General features: G+C 42.6%; 1 protein-coding gene across 26 annotated transcripts in view; it reads right to left on the bottom strand.

Moving 5' to 3' along the window:
* The window catches only part of cast (calpastatin), a 50,401-nt gene that overhangs the window by 4,574 nt on the left and 18,440 nt on the right, over positions 1 to 27,387 (bottom strand). For 6 of the 26 annotated variants that reach the window (XM_015959345.3, XM_015959346.3, XM_015959342.3 and 3 more), the window contains exons 2-19: positions 16,335 to 16,403; positions 12,341 to 12,478; positions 11,774 to 11,875; positions 11,161 to 11,292; positions 10,929 to 10,973; positions 10,747 to 10,848; positions 10,592 to 10,672; positions 2,977 to 3,015; positions 2,190 to 2,273; positions 1,975 to 2,103; positions 1,611 to 1,748; positions 1,446 to 1,520; positions 1,245 to 1,346; positions 1,038 to 1,154; positions 840 to 953; positions 662 to 763; positions 261 to 347; positions 78 to 179 (exon numbers count right to left, since the gene is read on the bottom strand). In XM_015959345.3, the coding sequence (XP_015814831.3) occupies positions 78 to 179; positions 261 to 347; positions 662 to 763; positions 840 to 953; positions 1,038 to 1,154; positions 1,245 to 1,346; positions 1,446 to 1,520; positions 1,611 to 1,748; positions 1,975 to 2,103; positions 2,190 to 2,273; positions 2,977 to 3,015; positions 10,592 to 10,672; positions 10,747 to 10,848; positions 10,929 to 10,973; positions 11,161 to 11,292; positions 11,774 to 11,875; positions 12,341 to 12,478; positions 16,335 to 16,403 (1,758 nt within the window). Of the gene's footprint in view, positions 1 to 77; positions 180 to 260; positions 348 to 661; positions 764 to 839; positions 954 to 1,037; positions 1,155 to 1,244; positions 1,347 to 1,445; positions 1,521 to 1,610; positions 1,749 to 1,974; positions 2,104 to 2,189; positions 2,274 to 2,976; positions 3,016 to 10,591; positions 10,673 to 10,746; positions 10,849 to 10,928; positions 10,974 to 11,160; positions 11,293 to 11,773; positions 11,876 to 12,340; positions 12,479 to 16,334; positions 16,404 to 24,559; positions 24,714 to 27,387 lie in introns of those variants that run through there. The other 20 variants (XM_015959359.3, XM_054751355.2, XM_015959357.3 and 17 more) reach the window with 14 other exon arrangements.

Below are 27,387 nucleotides of genomic sequence, written 5' to 3'. Positions count from 1 at the left end.
TATTGCAGTAAAAAAGGAGAAACGAGTCATGAAGATCTGTGATAAATATTATCTGATGGGAGTGGATCTGTCCTTACCGAGATCACATCCTCAGATCTGAGTTTAGGAGACTCCGGTTCTGGTTTGTTTTCTGGCAGCAAGTCGCCAAGAGCGCCGAGAGCATCGGACATGGAGTCCCCCTGAGGAGACAGGAGGATGCTGGTCTTAACTGACTCTACCAGTGTGGCACAAGAGAGAAAGTAGAGGAAAAAGGGCTAGACCTTTTCCATCTTGGGTTTAGCTGCAGCAGCAGATTTCTCTCCTTTAGTGGTTTTATCAGCTCCAGGAGGAACCCCAGACTCCACTTTCTACAGAACAACATTAGTTTAACCGTTAGACAGGAAGTGATCCTGACAGCTGACTCCGGTTTACATCCAATACTTTACACTATTTGTCTGACTCCACGTGTGAAAATCTAATGATTCTCCAAGTTACTCCTCATGTGAGCTTTTGCAATTTGTGACCGAACGACGTAAAGCTCATGAACCATTAATGAAACTTTTGTGTTTTAAAAAGTATTTTCTGTCCTCTTTGGTTCATGTGCAACGTGTGCAGCTACCGTCTGTGACCAGGTCTTAGAGAGAAAAAGCAGAAAGAAGAATCTGAGCAGAGCTGCGTGTACCTGAGCACTGGCAGCAGACAGACCAGCCTCCAGAGAGAACTCCTCAGATCCTTTATCCGTTTTCTTGGCTTTCTTGTCCGTAGCAGGAGGGGGCGGAGCTTTCTACAGCATCCAACAGATGAGGATGCGTAGTAAACACATGGAAATGGGCTTGGTTTTAGGTGGGAGCAGTGTGTACCTGCGCAGGAGCAGCTGAGGGGGTGACAACAGGAGCCTGGATGGCAGGTGCTGATGAAGGAGTGGTGAAGTCCCCAGATAAAAAGTCCAGAGCTTCTCCGGTCCCAATGGTGGGCTGCCGAAGGACGGAGGAGTCAAATAAAATGTCCTGAATTGGGAATGATTCAACATTACTCCTGTACGAGTGATCCTGTCTCACCTCCGGCTCAGGAGCAGGGTGTTTTTTGAGATCCTCCTCCTTAAATCTGTAATCTGGAGGAAGTGAGTCCTCTCTCTCTCCCACCCGCATGCCCTTCTCCTTCTTGAGTTTGTCCTCCTGCAAAACAATTCAAGCAGGAGAAAATGACACACCTCGCTGATTGTAAATGCCTCGGGTAAATTACAAATGATCCTTGAGGGCACCTACCGAGACCACGTCTTCAGGTCTGACTTTAGGAGACTCCGGTTCAGGTTTGTTTTCTGGCAGCAAGTCGCCGAGAGCGCTGAGAGCATCGGACATGGAGTCCCCCTGAGAAGACACAGTTTATTTTCTCATCTACAAACTCATTAAATAAAGCAGAAAGCAGAAAAATAAAGCTCAAACAGATGCAGATATCCTATATCTCACCTTTTCCACCTTGGGTTTAGATGCAGCAGCAGATTTCGCTCCTTTGGTGGTTTTATCGGCTCCAGACTCCACTTTCTACAGAACGACACAGATGACTCTTAGTTCAACCCTGAGGGAGCGTTACAACACTGTCCTGACCACTAGCGTTCATTCACCCCTCCTCACCTTGTCAGACTTGAGCTGAGTGTTGGCTGGTTTGGCTGAAACTGCAGCTTCAAGAGAGAAATCAGCTGCACTTGTGTCTATTTTAGCCTTTTTATCAGCAGGAGGCGCCGGACACACGGCTACAGGAGGGGCGGCTTTCTACAAACACAATAAAGTAAAAGGATTGTTTAAAAGAGACCCTAATGAAACACAAATAAAGCATCTATGATGCTGATAGTTTGTTTTTGATCCTGATATCCTATGAGCTGTTAGCTTCAAAAAGATATTTTAAACTTTCATCACAGAAAGTAAAATCAGGTAAATTTTTAACATCACTGCATAAAAGTAATAAATTAAAATGGGTCTATCTGAGCTGCAAAGATACCGTAGAGGCAGCAGGAGGGGTCGCCGCCTTCGGAGACACATCAGAGGTTTTCTCCATCCTGGGTTTTTTATCAGCAGGAGGAGTGGGACTCACGGCCACAGAAGCAGCTGCTGCAGACTTCTCAACTTTCTATGAGACAGAAAACATATGTAGTGTTAAATAGGAGTTAACTTGAAAATAGACTGGTGAACTGGACTTTAAGGTTAAGAACTGGCCTGCTCTTTGGCTCCAGGTGGAGGACTGGACATCATGAAACCAGAGGAAAGTGATTCCAGAGCCTCATCATTACTCATAGGCTTCTGAAATGGAATAAATAAAATGTTATTACCTCCAGACGGCAACAGATCAGCCAAACAACCTGACCCTCCACTAGGGGGCGCAACACACCAAGTCTCCAGGCAAACAAAAAGAAAAAAATATATGTGAACCAGCAGGGAGGGAAAAGTACAGACACTCCCATTTTCACGTTCCTCAAACACCAAAAATATACAAATAAGGACAAGATTAACAAGCTGCTTTATCAAACACTAAATCTAAACACTGAAACCACAGAAGAAGTGATGAAATCAGATCAGAATACACAGAAACAAAGATGCAGGACAGCTAGATAAAATGGGAGTCGACTGTGATGCAAACATGGGTGTGTGTTGTTGGTGAGCAAACACTAAACTACAGATGTGTGCGTGTGCGATTGGTTTGGTCTAATGTGAATTGACTAGTTCTGACTGATGAGGTAGTTCTCTTTTCTGAGCCATCGCCCAAAAGCGCACTGTTACCCGCTCCTGAACCAGCAGGGCAGACGATGGAAACACAACTTCCTGTGTGTGTGTGTGTGTGTGTGTGTGTGTGTGTGTGTGTGTGTGTGTGTGTGTGTGTGTGTGTGTGTGTGTGTGTGTGTGTGCGTGTGCTGGGGAGAGTCTTTGAACCTTATCTGGACCAGAATAAACAGAAACAACACAAAGTGTTTGGTTCTCAAAGGAGAGCTAGGACAGCTTCACTTACAGGAACATCTTTGGGTTTAGCATCTGCAGGAGCTGGGGCCTAAAAGGAACAACAACAATATTTTTACATTAGAAAATAAATTAATTAGTGGTTAAATGTTCCCTGTGAGGCTCAAAGTTATTTCTTTACTTAGCATTCTCTGCAAAAGCAATCTTACCTAATGCTTCCTGAATAGCCTCAGTATTGAGAAACAGCTTTTAAATCCATCAGGACTCATGAGTCTGAGTGCAGCCAAAGTGAAACTATGCCTTTCTCAGACGGTTCTAGTCTCCAAACATTCACAGCAGCTCATGCGTACATTTTCTATTTCACTTGTCAGAAATATTAGGACACTCCTATTGGACTCATCCTCTGGATGCACATAAAGGGGTCATGAATACGCCCCATGTTCCCACGTTTTTAAATGCTGTAAGAAGAACACTTCTCATGTTTACCACGAGTTGTACACAGGTGGCGCTGCTCAGATTTTCATGAACCTTTGCAGACAGGTGTAGAGAAGAAGACAGTTCTGACTCGAATATGATGTCACATATAGAACATAAACATGCTCCCCTGCGTTTTGCTGCTGGTGACATTTACAGGAGTAAAATCCCAGAGTTCCCTAAATAATGACGGTAGTGTAAAGGTTCAAAAACAAAATTGCTGAGCCTCTATGAAAGTTTGTAACCTGGATTCATTTTATTTCAGCGCTGAAGCGCAAACTATTTCTCAGAGCTGAGGCTGTTCAGGAAGTAATCTACAGTCAGCCAAGAGTGATTTTTTTGTTTGCTTTTACACAGTAAAACACTTCAGAATGGATCAATCTGACTTTTAAAACAACTCAAGTCTTATGAGAGGTGATTGTTTGACTTTTTTATTATTAAACAAGAACAAAAATGGCCTAGATTTCCAATTTAAATGACCAATCTGTTAAAAAAGCTAAAATTAGATCAAACCAAACAAACATAACTTTTCTATAATATCTTTTATAATAAGAAGTTCTGTATCGTTTATAATGAATTTGATCGTTTGGTACAGATCCAACTGTATAACTACCACAAATAAATAAAATAGTCTGTAAGCGGAGACACTTAAGGTTTCTAGTTTTATACAAACATGCAAAACTCCTGACAGACTGACAAATAACCCTAACTGTGATGCGCTTCTATCAGCATCACTCAGACAAAAGCAGCATAGAAATTAGACGGAGCAGTCACGTCTTCCTCTGGGTCATTTTTGATCAGCAGATTGAAACAGGACCTGCTAACATACGAGTCACTCTCAACGTGAAGCACATCAAAGCTGCTCCAGAACAGCAATGGGTTCAGTCAACACATGATTAGCAGTTTTAAATAAACACTCGCTGCTTTTTTCTTCTCTACGGACAACAACCACCTGCAGCACAGAGATGTTTCACACTCTAATTAGTGTCCCCCTAGTGTCCGTTATTAATTATCTGTAGTGAAAGCAAATGTGAAACTTATCTCCTCACTGTGTGTTTGTTTTGTTAAAGAGCAAGTCACACCCAAATCTACTTTTGCTGATAAACTTTATAAATGAGTGTCTAATCGTGCTGTAGACGTGTAATTTGGCACTTTAGCTGAAATGGATGATCTGGAGTGACAGTGGCACAGGAGCTAAGTGCTCGCCCTGTAATCAAAAGGTTGCAGGTTTGATCCCTGCTCTACCAGAGAATGCTACTGTAGTGTCCTTGGGCAAGACACTTAACCCCCCTTAGCTGCTGGTGGTGGTCAGAGGGACCGGTGGCGCCTGTTCACGGCAGCCTCGCCTCTGTCAGTGCGCTACATCGTAGCTCATCCCCACCATACCCCATAAGGCAATATTTATTGTTTTTATTAGAAAATACAAAAGAAAAACCAAAATGAGTCAAAAACGGTGATTTACACTCTGGATCCCAGAGAGCTAATAACTTTTTTTAATTAGTTATTTGCTATATTTAGTCATATTTTTTATAAATGTACAGTCTAGATTACCAGTCTAAATGATAAAAAACATTTGTCATAAATGTTTGTTGGTTTCACAGTAAAATAAACAACTTTTTTCCTATTCAGATTTTATGTTTTTGAGTGATTTAAGGTCTAATACGCAACCCCTTTATGTCCAAATATACAAAATAAGTATAGATTCATAAAGTCCAGGTTGTGCTGAAAAGATTGATACCACATAAGGCAGTGGTTATGGTTTTTATTTTGGAAATACAAAGGAAAACTCACTGCAAATTACACCCTGGACCCCAGAGGGTTAAGGCGCCACCCAATGAAGGACGTCAGAGAAGCGGTCAGAGTTAGAGCGGGACACAACAAAGCTAGCAGGTGTTTTTGAGTAGGCTAACTTTCACGATGCTTTCGGGTGCGGCAAAACGTAAAAAAGAAAAATATTTAAATGAAGAGGAACTAAAGAAGAGACAGCGGGGGGCTTTACAGAAGTTTCTGTCGGGCTGCTCGGGCAGCCGTCCGACAGCTGTGAACATGCTCGAGTCAGCAGAGCCAGAGGCCGGGCCCAAGTCAGACCCGGAGGAGACACAACCCGAAGACGCGGTGGAAGATGTGGCGGAAGATGCTGTAGCGCCAACGCCGTCAACATCAGCGCCTTCACAGAAGGACAAACTGGAAGAACAGCAGCCAGCCAGAAGTGAGCCCAATATAGTCTTACAGGAGCCCCTAGACCCAGACAGGGTATTAACAACTAGCTACCCATCTGATCCTGCAAAGTGGTACCAAACTGATGAGTACTTTGCACTAAACTATCCCTCTCAAAATATTGGATATTCTTCTGCATCACAGAGGAAATCTGGAGACATAGACTGAAGCTTAACCAAGGAACATTTCTTTAGATGTGTTTCTGCTGTGATTGAGGCATGTGATGCTGGAAGGCTGAAGATTATCCCGGAGTAGAGAATGCTAAATGGTTTCCTTGGTAAGTGTTGCTGGTTTTATTAATTATTTGTCAAATAATTTTATTAATGTTCAAATAGCAAAACAATAAGTTCACACTCAGAAAATTGACAGAATTTCTGATTCAGCAGAGGCAACAGCCTACAACACATGACTTATTTTGGCATACAAACAACCAATTTGTAACCAAAAACTAGGCAATGTAAAATGTGAATGAACTTTTATAAGTAAATTTTGTAAGTTTCAGATTTCAATTCATTACATAACATCGATGGAGGGGGGGCCCTAAAAATGCAGCCTGCCTAGTGTAGTCCATTTATTTAATCCGGCTCTGCCCACCAGTGTGTGAATGTGTATGTGAATGGGTGAAGGACTGATTTAAAGTGCCTTGGGGGGTTCCAGGGGTCTCATTTATCAAACATTACGTAGAATCCTTACTAAAACCATACTTAAGCTCAGCAAAAAAATGTACTTACGCCAAGTAGGTTTGTGATCTATCAAACATGGAGTACGAACAGCTGCACGCAATCTCCGCTTCATAAATCAGAGACTAACGAGAATGTTTCTCAGCTGCATTTTAGTCACATCCCGCCCTCACCACGCCCACTTACTGCCATAAATGGTCAACGCAAAGTGCCTTGTGGATCTCATCATGCATATACGTAAGCCGGGTGTTGCAGCACTCCACCAATGACGATGGTGACCGTAGATCAAGGCAGATCAAGGAAGCGCAATTTCACAGAAGCAGAAATTGAGGTACCTGTGGGTGAGGTGGATAAATAAAAGGAAGTGCTTTTGCAAAACAAATAAGAGAAAATCCACAGAGTGGCACAGCGTTGCTGAAGCCGTCAATGTTGTGAGTTCTTCAGAGAGATCTGTGGCGGATATAAAAAATAATGGTCCAATTGGGATTCGATCCCCAGACTCCCAGGTGAAAGTCACGCACGCTAACCAGTCAGTCAGGAGATCTCCCCTGTATAAGTAGCCAGGGCGCATGATTAATCGGGTCACAGTGACAGGACACACACACTGTCACAGACGCATGACATTCTGTCTCAATCTGTCCCCCTGTCTGTATTCTGCATTCCTTATTCTGCGCTTCAGGCTGTGTGTTTGTGTGTGTGTGTGTGTGTGTGTGTGTGTGTGTGTGTGTGTGTGTGTGTGTGCGTGCGTGCGCGTGTGTGTGCGTGTGGGGGGTCTTTTTCTGTGTGAAAACGAAGCAGTACAAGTGATAATGCTGCAGGATTTCATAATTTTATCCTTCTCAGCAGCGGCACTGCAGGTGCTCTCCATGTCCAAAATGTGCATAAGCAAGGTCCTTAGTCAACTTAAAGTTGCGCACATTTTTCCGCTAAGTTTTCTTTCATAAATCCCAAAGTTTGCGTGGAAAGTTGCTTACGCAGTTTTCCAACCCCGTTTTGTGCGTAAGCAAGTTTGATAAATGAGGCCCCAGGACTCTAAAAGGTGCTATATCAAATACAGCCCATTTACCATAGTGTCTACAGGAGGGACTCGTCACTAAATTAAACAAATCAGCTGTGTTCATGATCTAAAACATGCAGGAAACATGCTGGAACCAGACTGCAGTGCTAGGTATGTCAGCTAAAGTCCAGCAGACGGGACCAGCACTCTGAAGTTGCAAATGCGGTATTCTGACCACAGAGGGCCGTGCGATGGGTGACATTTCATTAACACTGCAATTCAATTCAATTCTGTTAATTTATATAGCGCCAAATCACGACAAGTCGTCTTAAAGCACTTCACAAAGTAAACATTCCAATTCAGTTCAGTTCATTAAGCCAATAAGTAAAAGCTTTCTTGTAGAAGGAACCCAGCAGATTGCATTGAGTCACTGTCTTCACAGCAATCCTCATACCAAGCAAGGATTGAGAAGACAGATCACACACACACACACACACACACACACACACACACACACACACACACACACACACACACACACACACACACACACACACACACACACACACACACACACACACACACACACACACACACACACACACACACACACACACACTATATGCCAAGTAGTGTTTCTATGGCTATATAGGGAGCCTGAGTTACGCCCATCTACTTCTGCATCATGGGTCCCCGGAAGAACAAAAAAATGAATGCAAGTCAACGGGGCTAAAAACGCTATTTTCTAATTACCCTTGTTTTGTGCCATGGATTTTCACATATGATGTCCGTGAATTTTAAAGACACAAATTGATACAAAGAATGTGCTTATTTTCAAACAGGGGGATATGCTATTTTAGGTTGTGTGAGAAAATAAGTCCAGAACTACAAATGCACATCACGAAAGTGACATCATCGAACCAGACATGTAGAAAACTGAGGTAAAAGGGCTGCAAGTTCAGCAAACGTCCCACAGGAGGAAGGAACTACCATAAATCTCATCATTTGGTAAGTAGCAGCTACTTTGGGGAGAGGATATTATGTGGCGATGTCACATATGTGACATGCCAATTTCTAGTGTGTAATCATGTTAATTACAAACATTTACAAGCTGATAAATCTCAAAGTACATGACTGGCACAGTTGAAACACCCATCATTATTTTTCATTTAAATTGCAGTACAACATATGTGTGATCCACAGCGTATGGCAAAGCGGATTACAAAATAGCGTTTTTAGCCCCGTTGACTTGCATTCATTTTTTTCGTTCTTCCAGGGACCCATGAGCTGACCAGAAGGGGAGGAGACTTAGGCTCCCTATTATGATTTCTTTGTCCCCCGCTCATCCAGATATGGGCTAAACATCAGAATTTAACCATAGGCCCTATTAAATAAAAATGTTTAAGCCTAGTCTTAAAAGTAGACAAGGTGTATGCCTCATGGACTAAAGTTGGGAGCTGATTCCACAAGAGAGGAGCCTGATAGCTAAAAGATCTGCCTCCCATCCCATTTTTAGATATTTTAGGAGCCACCAGTAAACCTGCAGTCTGAGAGGGAAGTGCTATGTTAGAAATATAAGAAACAATCAGATCACTGATGTATGACGGAGCTTGGTTATTAAAAACTTTATATGTGAGAAGGAGGATCTTTATTCTGAATTTAACATGCAGACAACGTAGGGAAGCTAAGACAGGAGAGATGTGATCTCTCTTTTTAATTCATTCAGAACTCTAGCTGCAGCATTTTGGACAAGCTAAAAACATGTACCTACATTCTGTGGACTTCTTGATAGTAATGACTTACAATAATCCAGTCTTGATGTAATAAATGCATGAACTAGTTTTTCAGCATCACTTCGTGAAAGGATGCTTCTAATCTTAGGTGGAAGAAGGAAGTCATACAAACCTGTTTAACATGGGATTTGAATGACATGTCCTGGTCAAATATAACACCAAGGGTAATTTCAGCACATACTGCCTCACAAAATGATTTAAAAATATGAAAAATATGCTAAGTATGCCTTGTAACGTGATGGAGCCATTTCCACCTTCTAACAGCTGTTTCTTTCTGACACAGTCCCAGTGTGCATGAAGCAGCCTCAAGGTCATGCATTCACTTCTAAACGGTTTACATTCCAGCGATGAAGACAGAAGAAAGAAGGATGAACTCTTTTCTTTTAATTAATCAAAGAACTCTATTTTAATAAAGCTAATCCATCAAAGTGTTAGTCAATAATAAGATGTGACCGACCTGTGAAATTAAAATATTATTTTATTATGATCTTAGAAAATAAGTCTGTAACCTTAAATGTTCCAACAGGACTCATTTCACGTAGTGTTAAAAAGGCACAACACATTCTTTCACTGATCCAATCAGAACTTTACAGATCTGACGGAGGCGTGCTTCTGACGGTGTTTGGAAATTTTCATTCGACAATAAACCATAACATCCGAGGTATAAAACTGAGCCACGTCAGCTCTAACGCCAGTTCAAAGCATTCCAGAGCAAGCGTCGGAGTGGCCAATCCGACCTTTAACTCTTCAACCGAAAGAACCACGACAAGCTGAGAAAATCCAGTCGCCATAACAACCAGCGACCACAACAGCTCCTTTCAGAATAAAAGCTCCACCGACCCAGGCTGGGTCTGAACAGACGCCAAGAAAAGAGTCGTGTGCCGGAGGCAACTCGAGACGGATCTGGTCAGAACCGCGGCTCTTCTACCAGCTCGGTGTCCAGAGAGGGTCCGCTGGGCCTCGACATTCCTGATCTCACCAGAGGACTTCCACAAGGCAAGTAGACCGGCTTGATGGTGTCTCATGCGGGTCTGAAACTAACCCAAGCTTATTCCAAACCAACATCTTCAGTTCCCGTCAGAACTAATCGCTCTTCGGATTTGCTGGTTCCGATTTACATGACACATCATCCATTCACCGTCCCATCCATTTTTAGTCACACTATACACTTAGTTCTGAAATAAGCCAAGTTTAATTCTTAGTAATAAAATTCTTAACTTTTAAACTTGACTCTCTCTATTCTGTTGTCTCTGAGTGAATACATAACGGTTACATATTAAAAAGATCTGATCTTCTGGTTTAAATAACCCCCGATCCGTGAGGCGGATTTCACATTTCCTATGGAATCCCACGCCTTACGGCTCATTGAATAAAATGTAAGAACCTCTCATTTTCCCTCACAGCCTTTTATATGAATCTGACAAAACCAGTTATGTCCAATTATGATAAAAGCAAATGGACAAATTCAGAGAACAGTCCAGCTGACAGAGAGTTTAACAAACTGACCGTTTTATCAAATCTGTACCCCGGGGGCAGCGTGTCGTCTCTCTCCCCACACTTGTGACCCTTCTCAGAGGTGACTTCATGCTGCGACACATGCATCAGTACAGTTAAACACAGCAAAGCCACGGTTTCTACACACGCTGTGATCGTGCTGGTACCTCATGGACCTCTGGCCCGGTGTAAACAGGCTGTTTGGGTGTGACAGGATCAGCCGATGCTAGAGTCTCCCCCAGGGCGGCAAATGGGTCATCAACCGAAGCCTGCACAGGCAGCACAACTCAGCACACCACGGCATGCCACATGCTTTCCAAAGCAAACACACACAGGACTCCAACTTTACCTCTTTGGCTACTTTTGCTGCTGCTGGAGCAACCTCCACCTGCACCTGCAACACAGATCCAGAATCAGTGCTGAAGTAGAACACTCTACTACTGCAGGCAGGACAAGTATAGCAACTACTCTGACATTTTCAATAATCTCTGCAGGTGTGTGTGTGCGCGCACACATCGAATATAATGCATCTGTCAGCAGAAAATATACACAACACCCCCGATTGATGCATGATCATCTACCTTTGTTTGTGTTGTCTTTGCATCCTCTTTCTTCCCTTGCACTGACACATTTCCAGCTGCAGCTGGCTTTGACGTTTTACCAGAATCAGCTTTAGGTGCATCAGCTTTGACAGTTGTGGTGGCAGTGGAACTCTAAAATACAAAGAATTTTAGTCCACTACAGACCGAGTTCATGTCCGGTGAAGGTAAAGGACCAGTGTGCATTTGCAAAGGCTGGAACATGCACAAAGAGAAGATGGGAGCAGAGACATATCCTTCACCAGCTTCATGATGTTAATAGACAGATGCAAGAAGAAAAAGTGCTGAAGGCCTCTCCTCTTTGCTTGCTTCTTCTCACCAGCTCCAGTTTTATGATCTAGTTCACGTTATACAGCGACACGGAGAGACATGTTCTTTGAAAAAGCTGAAAGGGAGGAATCCAGAAAGAAGAGACTTTCCCTCTTTGATGTAGAAGAATGCCAAAGTAAAAATGTTCTAATTCCAAAGCAGGAGTGTTTCCAAGCAAGTATAGTAACAACCTTTTACAAGTCAGTGAAGCAAGAAAGAAAAAGAGAAAAATGCAGAGAGATTGTCCCAAATGAGGCTGAGAAAGGCCCGTAGCAGTCAGGTCTACCTTGGATGCATCTGCAGGTTTGGTTACTGCAGCAGAGGCAGCTTTTCCAGCAGCAGGAGAAGGAACCGTGGAGGTCACTTTGGCTTGGGAGGTTGGAGCCGTCTACACACATGTAGCCCAAAAATCATCATACATCTCAAAATAAACTCAAGAATATTATCTTCAACATCCTTCATGGACCAATATTTGTTTCGGGTGATGGTGGTGTTAGTCTTCCACCAAAGAGAATGAGTTGAAAGGTTATTCACGGAGTCAGCCTTGCAGAGTGTGAGGTGCATTCAACCCAAGTGATTAGCATCTGATCCTCAAGAGAGATCAGTATGGACAGTAGAGCCACATAAATGTCAAACACACACACACACACACACACACACACACACACACACACACACACACACACACACACACACAATAAAACCCAGATGAAATCAGTAACTATGAGACACCAGCCACCTCGTAGTGAGGTAGCTGAGACCTCAGACCAAAAGAAGGAAGCAGAGATTTGATTTCCACCCAGTAGACAGAAAGTGCTCGTCACTTTTAGCTGGAGTCCCAGGGTCTATCTACCTCTGCTTTGGCTTTGGGTGAAGCCTTTCCTGCTGCTTCAACTTTAGCAGTTCCTCCTGCCTCCATGCCACTCCCCGTGGCTGTTGCTGTGGTAACTACCCCAGGCTTTGTAGTCATGGCTGCTCCTAATGGGGCCTTCTGCAATGCATCAAGTATGGGGAAGTTGATCAACTGTTGGGCTGATTATACCTCTTAAACCACAAAAACATTACATGGCACCTGATCATGCAGCTGCAGTTTCACAAACAAATCATCCATGCTTCTTCTCATAAAAAGTTCTTCAAATGTCATATATAAAGAATTAGAATTACAGTAAATTGAGTGCTTGAAGAGCTCAATGTATATTACCTCTACTTATGACCAATACGCTGTGATACTCTGTATAAATATAGAATATCAATCTGCTTGGTCTTTACTGTATTTAATCATAAGATTCTAGGATGCTTTGTTTATTCAGGGATTGTACACAAGATTTTGTCTATTTATTACTAAGTTAATCAGGAAAAGGGTAGAGAGTGAAGGAAAACTGGTAGAAAAACAAGCTAGCTATACTTGGCACAACCTGAACTTCTCTTCCAAGAGGGTTTTCTCCAACTGGATCAGTGTCTGGACCTGCTGGCTTCACTTACTTCTGTAAACATCTGCTAAACAATCGATGATGAAGAATGTCTGAGTGGTGTACTACGAAGAAAGCTTTAAGTGTAAGCTAGCTTGAAAACATCTAAACCTGTAAAGACAAGCATCACAACAACCGTGATGAGCTCCAGGAAGCAAACCTTTTCTCCTTCACTCTGAGCACTTTTAAGGGACGTCTCACTGTCTTTGGCCCAGTTCCAATACTTGCACCTCAACCAAGCGTGGAAATTGACCATGCCCCATTTGCACCATTCCCACAGTGTCCCCCTTGTACACCTCTGGGAGGCCGCACCCCACTAATTTAGAGCCACTGTTTTATACAAATAAGCTGCAGTTTCTTTGCTAAATGATATTCTTTCATCGTTGAAGTAAACGTAAGGTCCTACATTGGTGTGTGGTTCGTCACAAGTTAAAGGTTGCTAAAGAAATGTGTTGAAAATTAAATCAAACAATGTAATGAAGAACAAAGAGAAACAATTGCTATTAAGTTTAAATGTCCATCCATCCATCCATCCATTTTCATCCACTTATCCAGAGTCAGGTCGCGGGGGCAGTAGCCTAAGGCGAGAGGCCCAGACTTCCCTCTCCCCAGCCATTTGGGCCAGCTCCTCTGGGGGAACCCCAAGGCTTTCCCTGGCCAGGTGAGAGACATAGTCCCTCCACCGTGTCCTGGGTCTACCTTTAGGTCTCTTCCCAGTTGGACATAACCGGAAAACCTCACCAGGGAGGCATCCAGGAGGCATCCTGACCAGATGCCCGAGCCACCTCAACTGGCTCCTCTCGATGTGGAAGAGCAGCGGGTCTACTCCGAGCCCCTCCCGGATGACCGAGCTTCTCACCCTATCTCTAAGGGAGAGCCCAGCCGCTCTTCAGAGAAAAGTCATTTCAGCTGTTTGTATCCGCAATCTCGTTCTTTCGGTCACTACCCAAAGCTCATGACCATAGGTGAGGGTAGGAACGTAGATCGACCGGTAAATCGAGAGCTTCGCCTTCTGACTCAGCTCTCTCTTCACCACGACAGGCAATACCCGCATCACTGCAGATGCAGCACCAATCCGCCTATCGATCTCACGCTCCAGTTTTCCCTCACTCGTGAACAAGACCCCGAGATACTTAAACTCCTCCACTTGGGGCAGGACCTCATTCCTGACCCGGAGAAGGCATTCTACCCTTTTCCGAATCAAGGCCATGGTCTCAGATTTAGAGGAGCTGATTCTCATCCCAGCTGCTTCACACTCGGCTGCGAACCACTCCAGCGAAAGCTAAAGATCAAGTTCTGATGAAGCCAACAGGACCACATCATCTGCAAAAAGCAGAGACCTGATCCTCGGCCACCAAAACAGATGGCCTACACACCACGGCTGCGCCTAGAAATCCTGTCCATAAAGGTTATGAACAGAATCGGTGACAAAGGGCAGCCTTGGCAGAGTCAACTTTCACTGGGAACGAGTCCGACTTACTGCCGGCAATGCGGACCAAGCTCTGACACCGGTCATACAGGGACCTAACAGCCCGTATCAGAGGGCCTGATACCCCATACTCCCGGAGTACCCCCCACAGGGCCCCCCGAGGGACGCGGTCAAACACCTTCTCCAAATCCACAAAACACATGTAGACTGGTTGGGAAAATTCCCACGCACCCTCCAGGATCCCCCTAAGGGTAAAGAGCTGGTCCAGTGTTCCACGGCCAGGACGAAAACCACATTGCTCCTCCTGAATCTGAGGTTCAACAATCCGACGGACCCTCCTCTCCAGAACCCCTGAATAGACCTTACCAGGAAGGCTCAGGAGTGTGATCCCCCTGTAGTTGAAACACACTCTGCGGTAACCCCTTTTTAACCCCGGTCTGCCAGTCCAGTGGGACTGCCCCCGATGTCCACGCGATATCGCAGAGCTGCGTCAGCCAACACAGCCCCACAACATCCAGAGCCTTAAGGAACTCCGGGCGGATCTCATCCACCCCTGGAGCCTTGCCACAGAGGAGCTTTTTAACCACCTCAGTGACCTCAGCACCAAAGATTTGAGATGCCTACCCAAAGTCCCCAGACTCTGCTTCCTCACTGGAAGACGTGTTGGTGGGATTGAGGAGGTCTTCGAAGTATTCTGCCCACTGATCCACAACGTCCTGAGTAGAGGTCAGCAGCACACAACCTTCAAATAACTTTTGCCGTCGTTCAAAAATCTGCTCTTTCTTGGCATCAAAATGTGTCTTTAAAATTCACGGACATCATATGTGATATTCAAGGCGCACATCAAATGCGAATAGAAAATAGCTTTTATAGTCCCATTGACTTGCATTCATTTTTGGGCATGACTTAAGCTCCATATTGTTGGTTGACAGGACTAAACCATCTGGCTGGTACTACAGCTTTGTACAGACTGTCTGAAAGTTCGTATAAACAGAATAAACTCTCACAATTTGAGCCAGATGAATCCTGGCATTGTCACCTTGGAAAATACTGGTGCCATCAGGGAAGATGGACCATTAGCATATCCAGGTAGTCAGCTGACCTCATTCTTGGAGCGCACCCTGCTGCTGAACCTAGATCTGGCCAACTGCAGCAAGCCCAGATCATAGCACTGCCCCCACAGGCTTGTACAGTAGACACTAGGCATGATGGGTGCTTCACTTCATCTGCCTCTCTTCTTACCCTGATGCACCGTCACTCTGGAACAGGGTCCATCTGGACTCATCAGACCAGTTTTTAATAATGTTTTGGACAGTTCTCAACCCAGTTTTAGTCGGTTCTGCAATCATCTTTGATGTTTTCTCTGCTTGATGCATGCCAATTATCTTTCAAACAGACTAACATCTTTTCCAAGACCACCTGATGTGTCTTTCCACATGGTTGATTAAGAAATGAGATGCAACACATTGCACCAGTTGGGGTTAATTAACTTGTTGTCCATGCAGTGATCATCCAATCAAGGCTCCTACCTATCTGCTTAGTTAAATCCAGGTGGCGACTTTTTGGGGGGGCTGGACAGTGTATGTAATTTAATAGGATTTGGGGCTTTACTTGACCTTTTATTTAAAGCTGTAAACATCTGAGAACTATTTCAGTCTAATGTACAACATTTATGATCTGGCTCAGAGTTTCAGAGCAGCTTCCACAGGTATTGTTGGATTTTCCTGTGTGTGATTAGAAGGAAAAGGAACATTTTCTTTGGTATTACAGGATTCATAACAAAGTCTGATCTCACAAGTTCCCTTGAAGATGTTGGTGTTGTGAGAAAGAACCCAGGGATGAAGCAGGGAAGGAATGAAGGAGGTGGTCAGGGTCAGTTAGGAAGGACGTACCTCTGGAGAAAGGGGTGACAAGAAGTTACATTACCCTTCCAAAGGAAGGTTTCATACCTCAAACTCTGCAGGCTTCACGGTGGAGACCTGAGCTGCCGGTTTGGGTGGTGCTTGGCTCGTCTCCGACTGCACAGACAAAAAAAAAAAAAAGAGAGAAAACAGCTTAATTACATACAGATCCACATAAGGCAACATTTTGATTTCACAATAATAGTTGAGAAAGACGAGGGGTTTCATGAAGTTTTAATCGGGATGGGGAGAAGAGTATGCTGACATCGATTTAAAAAGTGCCCAAAATGTGAAAACAGACTTCTGCAAGACAAGCACACCATCACAGACCAGTTAGAGGTGGTTGGATCCAGTGCCACATTCCAGGCTGAAGGGTGTGACTGCTGCCATTTCACAGAAAAGTGCTAAAAAAACCATGGTTATTGTGGCCAGTGTCACTACGGCAACAGACAGGGACGATTGTGAATGTCGAGCTCTAGCGCTAAATATTCTCCAGCTGAAGTCTCTCTCTCACACACACACACACACACACACACACACACACACACACACACACACACACACACACACACACTTTTCCCGTTAGACTCAGGTTAACCCAGGGCAGGTGGATTAATGTATTTTAATGTATTCATTTTTAATGCATGAATGAAGTGTATGCAGGCTGTGCTGTAATGCATCACATCACTCAGCAATCAAACCGCATCTTTTGCTGTGAAGTCAGGTCCACCCCACCCCACCCCCTTTTTTTGAAGGGGGGTAAAGCTGCTCATTTCAAAACAAAGATCTAAGAGATGATTGTAATAATCAGTTTTTAACTGACTTCACCAAATAAAATCTTTGTTTTATCAACAATAAGAGGGGGGGGGGGGGGGGATCAGCATTTTCTTTGTCAGAGATGCTTTGTGCATTCTCGAAAAGTAAGGATTTATGCATTTTCACAAAGTCTTAACTGTGCTGCACCCATTTACTTCAGCTCACCGAGTTCATGTGCCATCTGTCTCTAGACTAGAATAAAAAGTATGGCAATAAAAGAGCGAACTGCAGGAAAAATGATTTGGCATACAAATGTGATCAATCACTTGTTATGGGTTTGATCTGGAGCCTGTTATCGCATTCTGAGGATAAACTGCAGGTTGACATGAAATCCAATTGTTTTTTATGTTATTTAAGTTGGGTAATTTTTATATTACTCCCATATTACCTCAAAGAAAGTTCAGAGCACACACAGAGGGATTAGATTGATATTTTTGTAAATTGTAATCCTATTAACAACAAACAACAACAAATACTTTGCAAATGGTGAGAGAAATCAAATACACACCAGAGACGGAGGTCAGTTTGCTCTCACACTCAGGCAAAACCTTGGAGCTCCTTTTATTTAGGAAGGCACACCCAGAAGTTACAGATAAACCCCCACACACAATTCTTCCGAACCAGCTGACCGGGGTAACCTAATCAACAGACTGTTGGACCTTCATCTTGTCTCAGGAAGTTACAGATAACAGGAGGGTGATCAAAGAGGTCATTCTTCACTCTAAAATGTAAAATAAAATTAATGACCCTCCGTTTAAACAAACACCTACACTGTTACATCAATAACCCTGTGACGACAAAATCAGTTATATCCATCAATTTAAGCTGCAACAGAAAAAAGTTTTCATACATTCAAATCAAGAGTGCTAGAATCACTTGCTATATGCTATAGTGACAGAATAAGTCACTTTTGCACTATAGTGTATTTTAGATTTATGAGAACAAGTGAAAACAGAGTAAACCAAGTGTTCGTCTGCATTTTGGGAGCATACCACAGTCTCCATGCTGCTGGGCCCAGCCCAGTTCTTTTAGATGTTATGAACAAAAAGAAACCTCCACCCCTCTGATGTCAGGATGCGACGGTTAATGTTATTTTCACGTCCATCCCATTGTATTGTGTGCTGCTCTAACACCTAACCCAGCCTGTCGGTGAACATTACTCCACCTATCTGTTACAAGCAGACTAAGCCTACAATTACTTTTTATGACTGAAAAGTTTCTGCAGCTCCGGCACAAAATAAAATTAAATGAAATAAATATATGGGGTGCTGATCATAAAGTAAAGCATAAATAATAAAGAGCTACATTAAATTTCTAATAACACTAATGTGTAAAAAAAAAAAACCTTTTGCCACTTGGCTATTTCAATGCAGTAAACTTTAAAACTACAAATAAAACTAATATCCATCTATATATACACACACACACACACACACACACACACACAATATATATATATATATATATATATATATATATATATATATATATATATATATATACACAGACATTTCAGTCCAAATGTTTAAATCATAAATGTGGCTTTTTAAAATTAAAAATGGATCTAACTTGCACATTCAAAGTGTTAAAAGACACTAACTTACCAAAATAAAAGCAGAATAAAGAGATCTGACATCTGTAGTCTTTGAGGGTAGCCTGGTTTTATTTTGGTAGGTTGCTTCCATCATACAGCAGTCTGGCCTTACATGTTACCAAAATATTTTACACAAAAACATTTAGAATTTCAACATCAATGTGTAATTTAATACAAAAGTTTTAATATTTTGTTATTTTTAGCTTAAAGCAGGCCTATGATAAATTTTCAGTGGTCTCTAGTATCAATGAATGCCTTATGAGCCTTTTTCTGTGGAAAGAAGCTCTGGCGCTCCTGTTTCAGGAAGCGGAAGTGAGTCAAAGGTAGGGGTTGGGGCAACAAACGGCAGGATATGGAGACTTAATTATTATTCTCAACTCTGATAAAAAAATGAATAACTCAAGCCTGGAGAAGTTATAAGGTGTGGCGGAGTTGTTAATGCTAACAGTTAGCTTCTACTAGACGTTCTCTGCTGTTTCCTGGATGCTAACACAACAGCCATCCCTGTTGACAGTCAAGATGGGCGAATCCATGAATGTAAATTTTTATTTGACGCTGATCTGTGTGGCTTTTTCTGACCCCGTCTACTTTCTATCAGTGGCTCATGCAGTAAATGGGCGTAGAAGACGATTTTCACATTCAGCCTGCATGTAAAAAACGGGTTAACAGTGAACCTCACCTTTAACAGGTGTAGGCAGGACGGTTTATTAACTGATTTTACCATTTTAAGCAAGATCTGGTCAAAAATATCTGTTAAAAATTGAAAGTATTCTTTTGCATTCAGCACCCCATACAACAAATGACCTTCATCTCCTCTTTAATCACTAAAATCCTTCTGACTTAGGTAACCCCTTTGCTTCAGCCAGGCATGTGTGTGAATGACGTGTGGGATGGTCACTACTACATACTATCCACAATCAGAAACTAGCTACTAGCTACGACACAGTTTGATTTCCTTTAATACAGTTTATACAAATGTTATGTTTTTGCACAAAGGTTTGCTTCCTTTCTACTTCATGGCCGTTTTAGAGGACTTTCCCTCTAAAAGAAACTAAATTACTTGAGTTTTTGGCCTTGTTGACAAAGTTAACATCAGCATTATTTTAAACACTAAATATGCTGTAACTTAGGCATTTTTACATTGTTTTTCTACATACGTTTATGAGAATTGTCATTATAAATGGACAAACTGTTAGAAGAGTGAAAAGGAGGAAGTGCCGCAGAGGAAGAAGCAAGGTCACAAACACCCAGGGCATCCCCTCAAAACAGAGGAAGTCAGACCTTACAAGCCTAGGTAAAGTGAAAGAATTCTGATGCGCATGTGAATTAAAATTTTCACGCATCTCTTTAATTCTCAGTTCAGTGTTGGTAAGGATGAGGTTTCATTATCTTTCATGGGAGCAGCTCAGAAGTTAAATCTGCAAGATTCTAATCACAGCATGACACAGATTCACCCTCCAGATCCTCAACTAAAGGCAAAAGCATCAATCAATCAATCAACATTTATTTATGAAGCGCTTTTCATGCAAATGCAGCTCAAAGCGCTTTACAATATTAAAAACAACCAGACAGCAGTCGGTTTCCCACCCCTCTCACACAGATTCACATAAGAGATCCCCTTTGTTTCTCCCTCCTCCCACCCTCAATCCCAGGGCCGGCTTTGCCGACAGGCGACACAGGCGGCCGCCTGGGGCGCCATCTGATAAAATAAAAAGTTTATTAAATTTTTGTTTGTAATATGAAATGCACTCTCTAAATACTCAAAATTCCCCTTTGAAATAACATGAAATTAAAACATCAATATTTAAATTCTAATGATCTGGTTGCATGACGAGCTCCCGCTTGGGCCACCGCTCCGATGCATTTGACCGTTAAGGGTGCCGTAGATCACGTGCGTGGGTAGCACTGTAGAAGGACATCCTGTTGTTGTCGCATTTAAACTTTTGATATTTTACGATGAAAAGAACACCTAAGCCATCAGGATCAGCGTTCCGAAAGCGAAGGAAGGAGGAAGAATAAAAACGGGCCCAAAGCAGAGGTATGTAGACTTTATAAATTTGGCTAAATAACTTTTTGCGTTTCCCTTGTAGCTAACTGCCTCTCCTGCCACGGACGGACCCTCGCTAGCTGTTTACATACACAATACAGTATCTCATAACTTTAACCTATTAATTTTACTTTTGAATCGTCGTGTCCAGATGCAATGAGACAATATCTGCAGCCACACAGGCACCTGTTGACACCAGGGGGGGCGGGACTGTCTTCTACACCTGTCCAGCCTCACTGTGATCATGAAGAATGTAAGATTTTTTACTGGTTTTTGGAGTATGATTGCAGCCTTTTTATGAACTTTGTATAAAGTTTTAAGTATGCATACAATATGAATTTAACCCTTTGATGCATAATGGTCACTACAGTGGACAGGTACTCAAAATTGTTATGCATTTGTTTTTGCTATTAAGCACAGCTGTTGAAGACTTTATTGCATTTGAGCCCCTCCATTTGGACTTCAGTAAGTCAAGCCAACATATTTCATGTTCAGAATGCACGCTGTCCACTGAGGTGGACATGTAATAAATTATTTGTAAATTATAAAATTTTACAAAAAAATATTTGTTGAAATTTGTTTCATTCACACCTGAAGATGAATGAAAAAAATTGTTAAAAAAATAATGGTTCAAGATTTCATAATTCATGCATCAAAGGGTTAATATTTGTATATCAGAAGAACGCTAGGTGTGGGTGTAGCAAAATTTCAACTTTGTCCGACACATCGGGCGGGCGGCACCGCCGCAGCCGTGGCGGGGAGTGAGAACTGCCTATCGCACTGCACAAACACAGCATGACATCTTATGCCGTCTCTTTCTTGTTTACGCTGCAGCGTCTTCTATCCAGGCATCATGCAGCAGAACATTTACTGAGCTACAATCTCAGCATCTAGAACCAGGTGAGTAAGTTACTTATTAGGCTATTTGTAATCAGCAGTAGAAACTGACTTTTTCAAATTAAACGGCTTATCACATATATCGATATGCAAAATTAATTTATTTAAATCCACACCAGACACTTGTTTTTGGCACAATCAGTGCAGCATTGATTTAGCATTGAGAATATTAAATAATCTGAACATACACATCTGAAATTGTCTCCTTAAGATGTTATTGTTGGTTAGGCTGTAAATTTGTAAAAAAAAAAAAAAAAAGATAGACATTAGTTTTTGTGACATAGTGAGTCATCTTCAAGGCATAAAGGTTTATGCCCTGAAGATGGTGGTACCGAAACACGTCGGCATTTCCTTGTTTAATAAATGAAATCCTCAGAGTGCCTCAGATCACCGGTTGAGTCAATCCCGTCCCAAGCAGATGCAAAATCCCGCATGCACACGCACACACACGTTATAGAGAAAAGGCAGCTGGCTGAGTGCAGATGTAGTAGATACAAAGAAAACGAAAACGCCATCAAAGGCGAAAGCATCACTCTTCCACCTAAAGGCAGAGCAGAATTCTTCAGCATGGGAGGAATTTTACTCTCGCTCAGTACAACCTGCACACGGCCTCTCCTCCAGGCTGAGCCCTAACTTCAGACACACCTGACGGGTGGCTGTTACCTCAGGCAGGTGAAGTACAAAACGAAAACAAACCAAACAAGCTGCTTCAAAAATCTCATGTGAAAGCTCAGCTCCGCAGACAAGAAGATAAACGATTATTTAAATCAAACATGAGCCACAACCCTGTTCCTAAAAGGACAAACAAAACTTTTCTGTCGGCTCTAAATTCGTACAGCCACATTCTTCAGGTCTTCTCTGCAGCTGGAGGTAATAATCAGACGTCCACCAATGTAGATGTTAAAGCTCCCCATGTAAAAGTGACAGGGTTTCACTGTCATCCAAAGCAATTTTATGCTTAATCCATCCGGGGCAGGCATCGGAGTAAACATGATTAATTGAACTGAAGTTTGGTCCACAACTAAGTGGCACCCTACCTCTGTTCTTTAACGCAGTTCCAGTTATGACAAACTTGAATAAAAATAATAAAAATGTTCTAAATATTAATGTAACTCAATACCATCTAAATGTTAAATTTCACCACAAATGCAATTAAAGAAGAGGAGATCTAATAGAACCTGAGGGTTTGCGTTCGTCCTTTTTGGTCTGCAGTATATTTACGTTTAAAGATGTTCAAGTGATGTCATTTCTGCAAAATATGTTTTTTTTAGTGCCAACAGCATTTTATGTAAAGTTTGATTAAATGGTTGTTGTGACTTGTCCAGAAAGACTGATGGCAGGAAAATCTTCTGGGCATTATCTTTAACATGAAGTAAAAGCTGCAGGAATCGAGCAAACTTCAGATGGTGTGCAACTTAAGTGTCTCTAAACATTTTTCCAAAACTCAGCTCATTGCAGAATCCTCATCTGCTGTCTTTGCTGGTTTTTGTCTCCATGATAATGAAAAAACATGCCATCAGAAACACTAACCCTCTTGTTTTAAGAAATTCTTATATTCTAATTCTTCAGAACGAACCTCCTCTCCACTAACACTTGCTGTGCTCTTCAGTACCATCATTTAAATAGACCTGATCCAAATCAGCAAGGATAAAAACTATATTTGCAAAGAGAAAAACTAACATTAAAGTGGTCGTGTTGATTTTTTTTACAGCATTTTTTTCCTGGTTGCTTGTTTAAAGCCAGACTGTCCACCTCGTTCATCTAAACCATCAATTTAATGTATTTCTTAGCTTCAACAAGCACAAATGCTGCATAAATGCACACAGATCCACAGAGCTGCTGCAGAGGACAACACAGCTGATGAGAGGACGCTCTATCAACAACCGCTTTTGGAGGAGGCAGTATTCCCATCACATGACTGGAAAAGCCTAGCCCTGTAGTTAAACAGAGGGGATGTGCCATTTAAAAACATTTTGGACTGCAAGTCGTCTCTAACGTGCAGCTGAACCATTTGAGGTGTGTCACCTGTTTCACAAGTGCACAAGTATGAAACGCTAGGACAAAGCTCTGCATGATGATGTTTCTGTCATGTATGAATAGACATTGTAATATTAATACCTCCTCCAGCAGCAGAGCTAAAAGCTCAGCCCTCTTATAAAAACTGATGACTAATGGATTGCCCCACCCGACGCTACAGACTCCTGAGCTAACCGCTAGCTCTGCTTTAAACAACCCTGGTGGCTTTCTGGAGGGTCAGGAGGGATGATGTGAATCACCTCAACAGAGACGATGATGAAAAAGAACAGATGAGTTTCCAAATCTGGGATGAATAATCTCTCTGTGAGTGAGAACATAGGTGAGAAACAGACTGACCAACGAATGACAAGAGTTAAACTTGCTGATCTAGACTCCCAGAGCTGATGCAATTCTATTTATTCGTTTAATTACAGTTTTAGATCCAACTTTCTGTTCTGCAACTTCATTTCTGACCTAAAATAGGTGCCTCTTACTCGGGAAAAGGAGCTCTAAAGTTTCATTTTGCAGTGCTTGTGCTATATTTGAGTGCACCACTCAGCTTGTTGAGTCATAGCTATTGTTGGAAACTAAGTAGCAGGTCAGATGTTTCATGTTGATGTTCTTTTTGTTGTTACCCTGGCAATAGCTGGAATCCACGCAAGTAGCAGCGACACGGCAGCCTGATCTTCAGTTCAAAGAAAACTTTCCTCCACTTGACATGCAAAAAGAACCAAAGTTGAGCCCCATAACCTGCAGGATTGCTGGTCAAATGTGTCAAGTCGAACAGAAACAGCTGAAGCTATGATCTGAACAGGTAGTCGTTAGATTTGACAGGTATCAGTCAAACAGGAAGCTTCTCCACGTAGGCACTCACTCAGAGCCCAGAAACACCCAGATACATACCATCGGTCTGACTGTGGCTCTCCCCTCTGCTGCTGTTTTTTCCAACAAGATGTTCTCCTAGGAACCTGATCTCTCGCTCCAGTTCCTTCTGAGTGTCAAGCAAACCCCATGCACACACAAGCACACATAAACACACACACAAACACAAGGGCATACATGCCTAGTGGTGAAAAACTTGTGCTCCGCCCTCCTAAAAACCCAGAAAAGGCTCCTCCTCTTCATCCACAGGCCTGCAGAGCAGGCTCAGTCGGATTGGACAGGCTGGGGTGAAGTGACCCGCCCACTGCTGCAGGAAAAACTGAATAAACCAGCTCTAGGAGAAACTTTGGGCTTGGTGGCGGAAATGCACCTAGAAGTTAGATGCCACCCGCCAATAAACACGAAGAAGAAGAAGAAGAACTGGGCTTGGTCAGGCTGAGCTGTGTGTGTGTGCGTGCGGGTGTGTGTGTGAGAGAGAGAGGAGGGATGTTATGGGTTGATAACATGCAAGAAGGCAGGAAGAGTTTACGTGGAGGAAGACCTGAAGGTTTGAAAAGGCAGTGAAGAGGCAGACGAGGGTTTGCTGCAGCAGTCTGGGTGTGCCTGATAGACTCACTGCTCAGGAATCTAGACTGCCAACAAGTGTGTGTGTGTGTGTGTGTGTGTGTGTGTGTGTGTGCGTGCGTGCGTGCGTGCGTGCATGCGTGTGCGTGCGTGTGTGCAGAAAAAAAGAGAAAACAAAGAGAAAATAAAGGGGGAGGGGATGTTGTCACATGTTCAAACTGCACAGAGAGGAGACTTTTAGACTCAGGAAATAGTGCAAGTTAGCATATTTTAGGTTGTTTTTTTCTGTTTTCGACAAGCTTTGGAGTTTATTTTGGACTAAATGATAAATTTATTTTAAACAGAAAAAAAACTATGTAAACACTCATAACATTGACCTCTGAGGCTTTATGTTCTTGTAGTGTTTGGTTTTTCTGCATTAGCTGCTGCGTTAGCACACGACTGTTACTCAAAGAGCAAAAAAACTATTTAAAATCGAGCTAAACTAACCTGGGCCCGGTTGGTCTGAAAGCCTTTTTGTAAACTGTGTTTGGTTATTTTCCTCTAATATTACAATTTCAGGTAAAAAAAACAGAAAATAAGCATGTTTGCTTGATTTCAGAAGCTCTCCCTCTTTTCACTTTTTCTCAAAATCACTGAAGTTGTTCTTGGAAGCCTCCCTGAACACCGACATGAATCTACATGCTGAAACATCAGTCAGGAAGCTGATGATTAAGGCATAAGATCACCATGAATACAGACAAGCAGGGATCAGGAATGAGCACGTTGGTCATCAAAGCCCGATGACGTCAGATGTTCTCCAGAAAGTTAAAATACAGGAATACTAAATCTTTAGCTCTGCCCTCGCTGACTACCTACACAACTGTGCCTCTGGGTTGTTTTGGGGTCTGTGAAGTTTTATCTGCAAGTGTTAAAATCGGTGTGTGTATCAGCGTGAGAAAGCATCTTTACCCAGGTCTGTTGCCATGGTAGCGCTTGTTTGTTGACAGCAGATCCACCCATTCAGGATTACCCAATAAGAGCTGTTTTCATTCTGATCGTCCTGTGTTTTAGGCCCGGTGCTCACCCAGGCTGCATGGTGAAAGTCCTAATCTGAGATTAAGGGCTGCACCACTGGTAGGAGAGTGCAGCTGAAACTTTAAGAAAGAATTAAATGGCAGACAGACCAGAAATAACTGAAATAAATTCAGAAATTTTGGTGAACAAAAAAGAAAATGTGAATTAGAGGTTGACTTTTGTCCCCTTTTAAATAATCCATGTCTGATCACACTTAGATTACAGAGAAGGAAGTACAGGATGCTACAGCTACAGCAAGCTCATAGCTCAGTGTTTAGGTGTTGTAAGTAAGAATGCTCTTCATATAAAAACTCAGTAACAATAATATGAAAAGACCAAAACAAATATGGTCAGGTTTAGGAGAAATTATAGTATTTCATCATTAATCTCACTACTAGCTCTACTTTTATTCCTTCTCTCTGCCTCTAGAGAGGGGGGGGGGGGGGGGGGGGGGGTGCTGGTTCCTATCTCCAGCGGTCAATGGGCAATCAGGCGGGGTACACCCCAGACAGAGAGCCAGTCCATCGCAGTGCAACACAGAGACACACAGGACAAACAGTCACACACACACACCTAAGGACAATTTAGACAGACCAATCAACCTAAAAGTCATGTTTTTGGACTGTGGGAGGAAGCCGGAGTACCCGGAGAGAACCCACACCTGCACCGGGAGAACATGCAAACTCCATGCAGAAAGATCCCAGGCTGGGAAGCGAACCCAGGACCTTCTTGCTGCAAGGCAACAGCTCTAACCACTGTGCCACTGCGCAGCCCCTAACACTGCATTTGACCAGTTAAAATAAAAATTAAAGTTATTTGAATTACCAGTTAAAATAAATTAATACAAATAACAAAATATGAAAATGTAGAAAAGCCGGGGTCCTGTATGAGCAGCGGGCTTACAGGAGGCTAGTGTAGACCAACTTTATACACAACAGAAATAAAAACAAGTCCACAAATGAGATTACATCTGCAAATGAAGACAATGGAGGTGTTTGGTTTCATACATGGCTGTGTCAGGAAACACAGGAGCTCTTTATGTCACTTATGGGTAGATTTCAGCCCCTTATTAAAAAATTAATTCAGCAATAGTGAGCTATGGCTTGTAAATAGTCTGCATTTGTATAGTGATTTCTTAGGGATTCACAACCCCCTAAGGCACTTTACGACACAATCCGTCATTCACCCGCTCACATGCTGGTGACGATGAGCTATGATGCTGCCCTGGA

This window comes from Nothobranchius furzeri, chromosome 3 (assembly GCF_043380555.1).
Source record: "Nothobranchius furzeri strain GRZ-AD chromosome 3, NfurGRZ-RIMD1, whole genome shotgun sequence".
In the NCBI taxonomy this organism is placed as follows: Eukaryota; Metazoa; Chordata; class Actinopteri; order Cyprinodontiformes; family Nothobranchiidae; genus Nothobranchius; species Nothobranchius furzeri.
The sequence above is the reverse complement of the archived record's forward strand: the minus strand, read 5'-3'. Positions and strand labels throughout refer to the sequence as shown.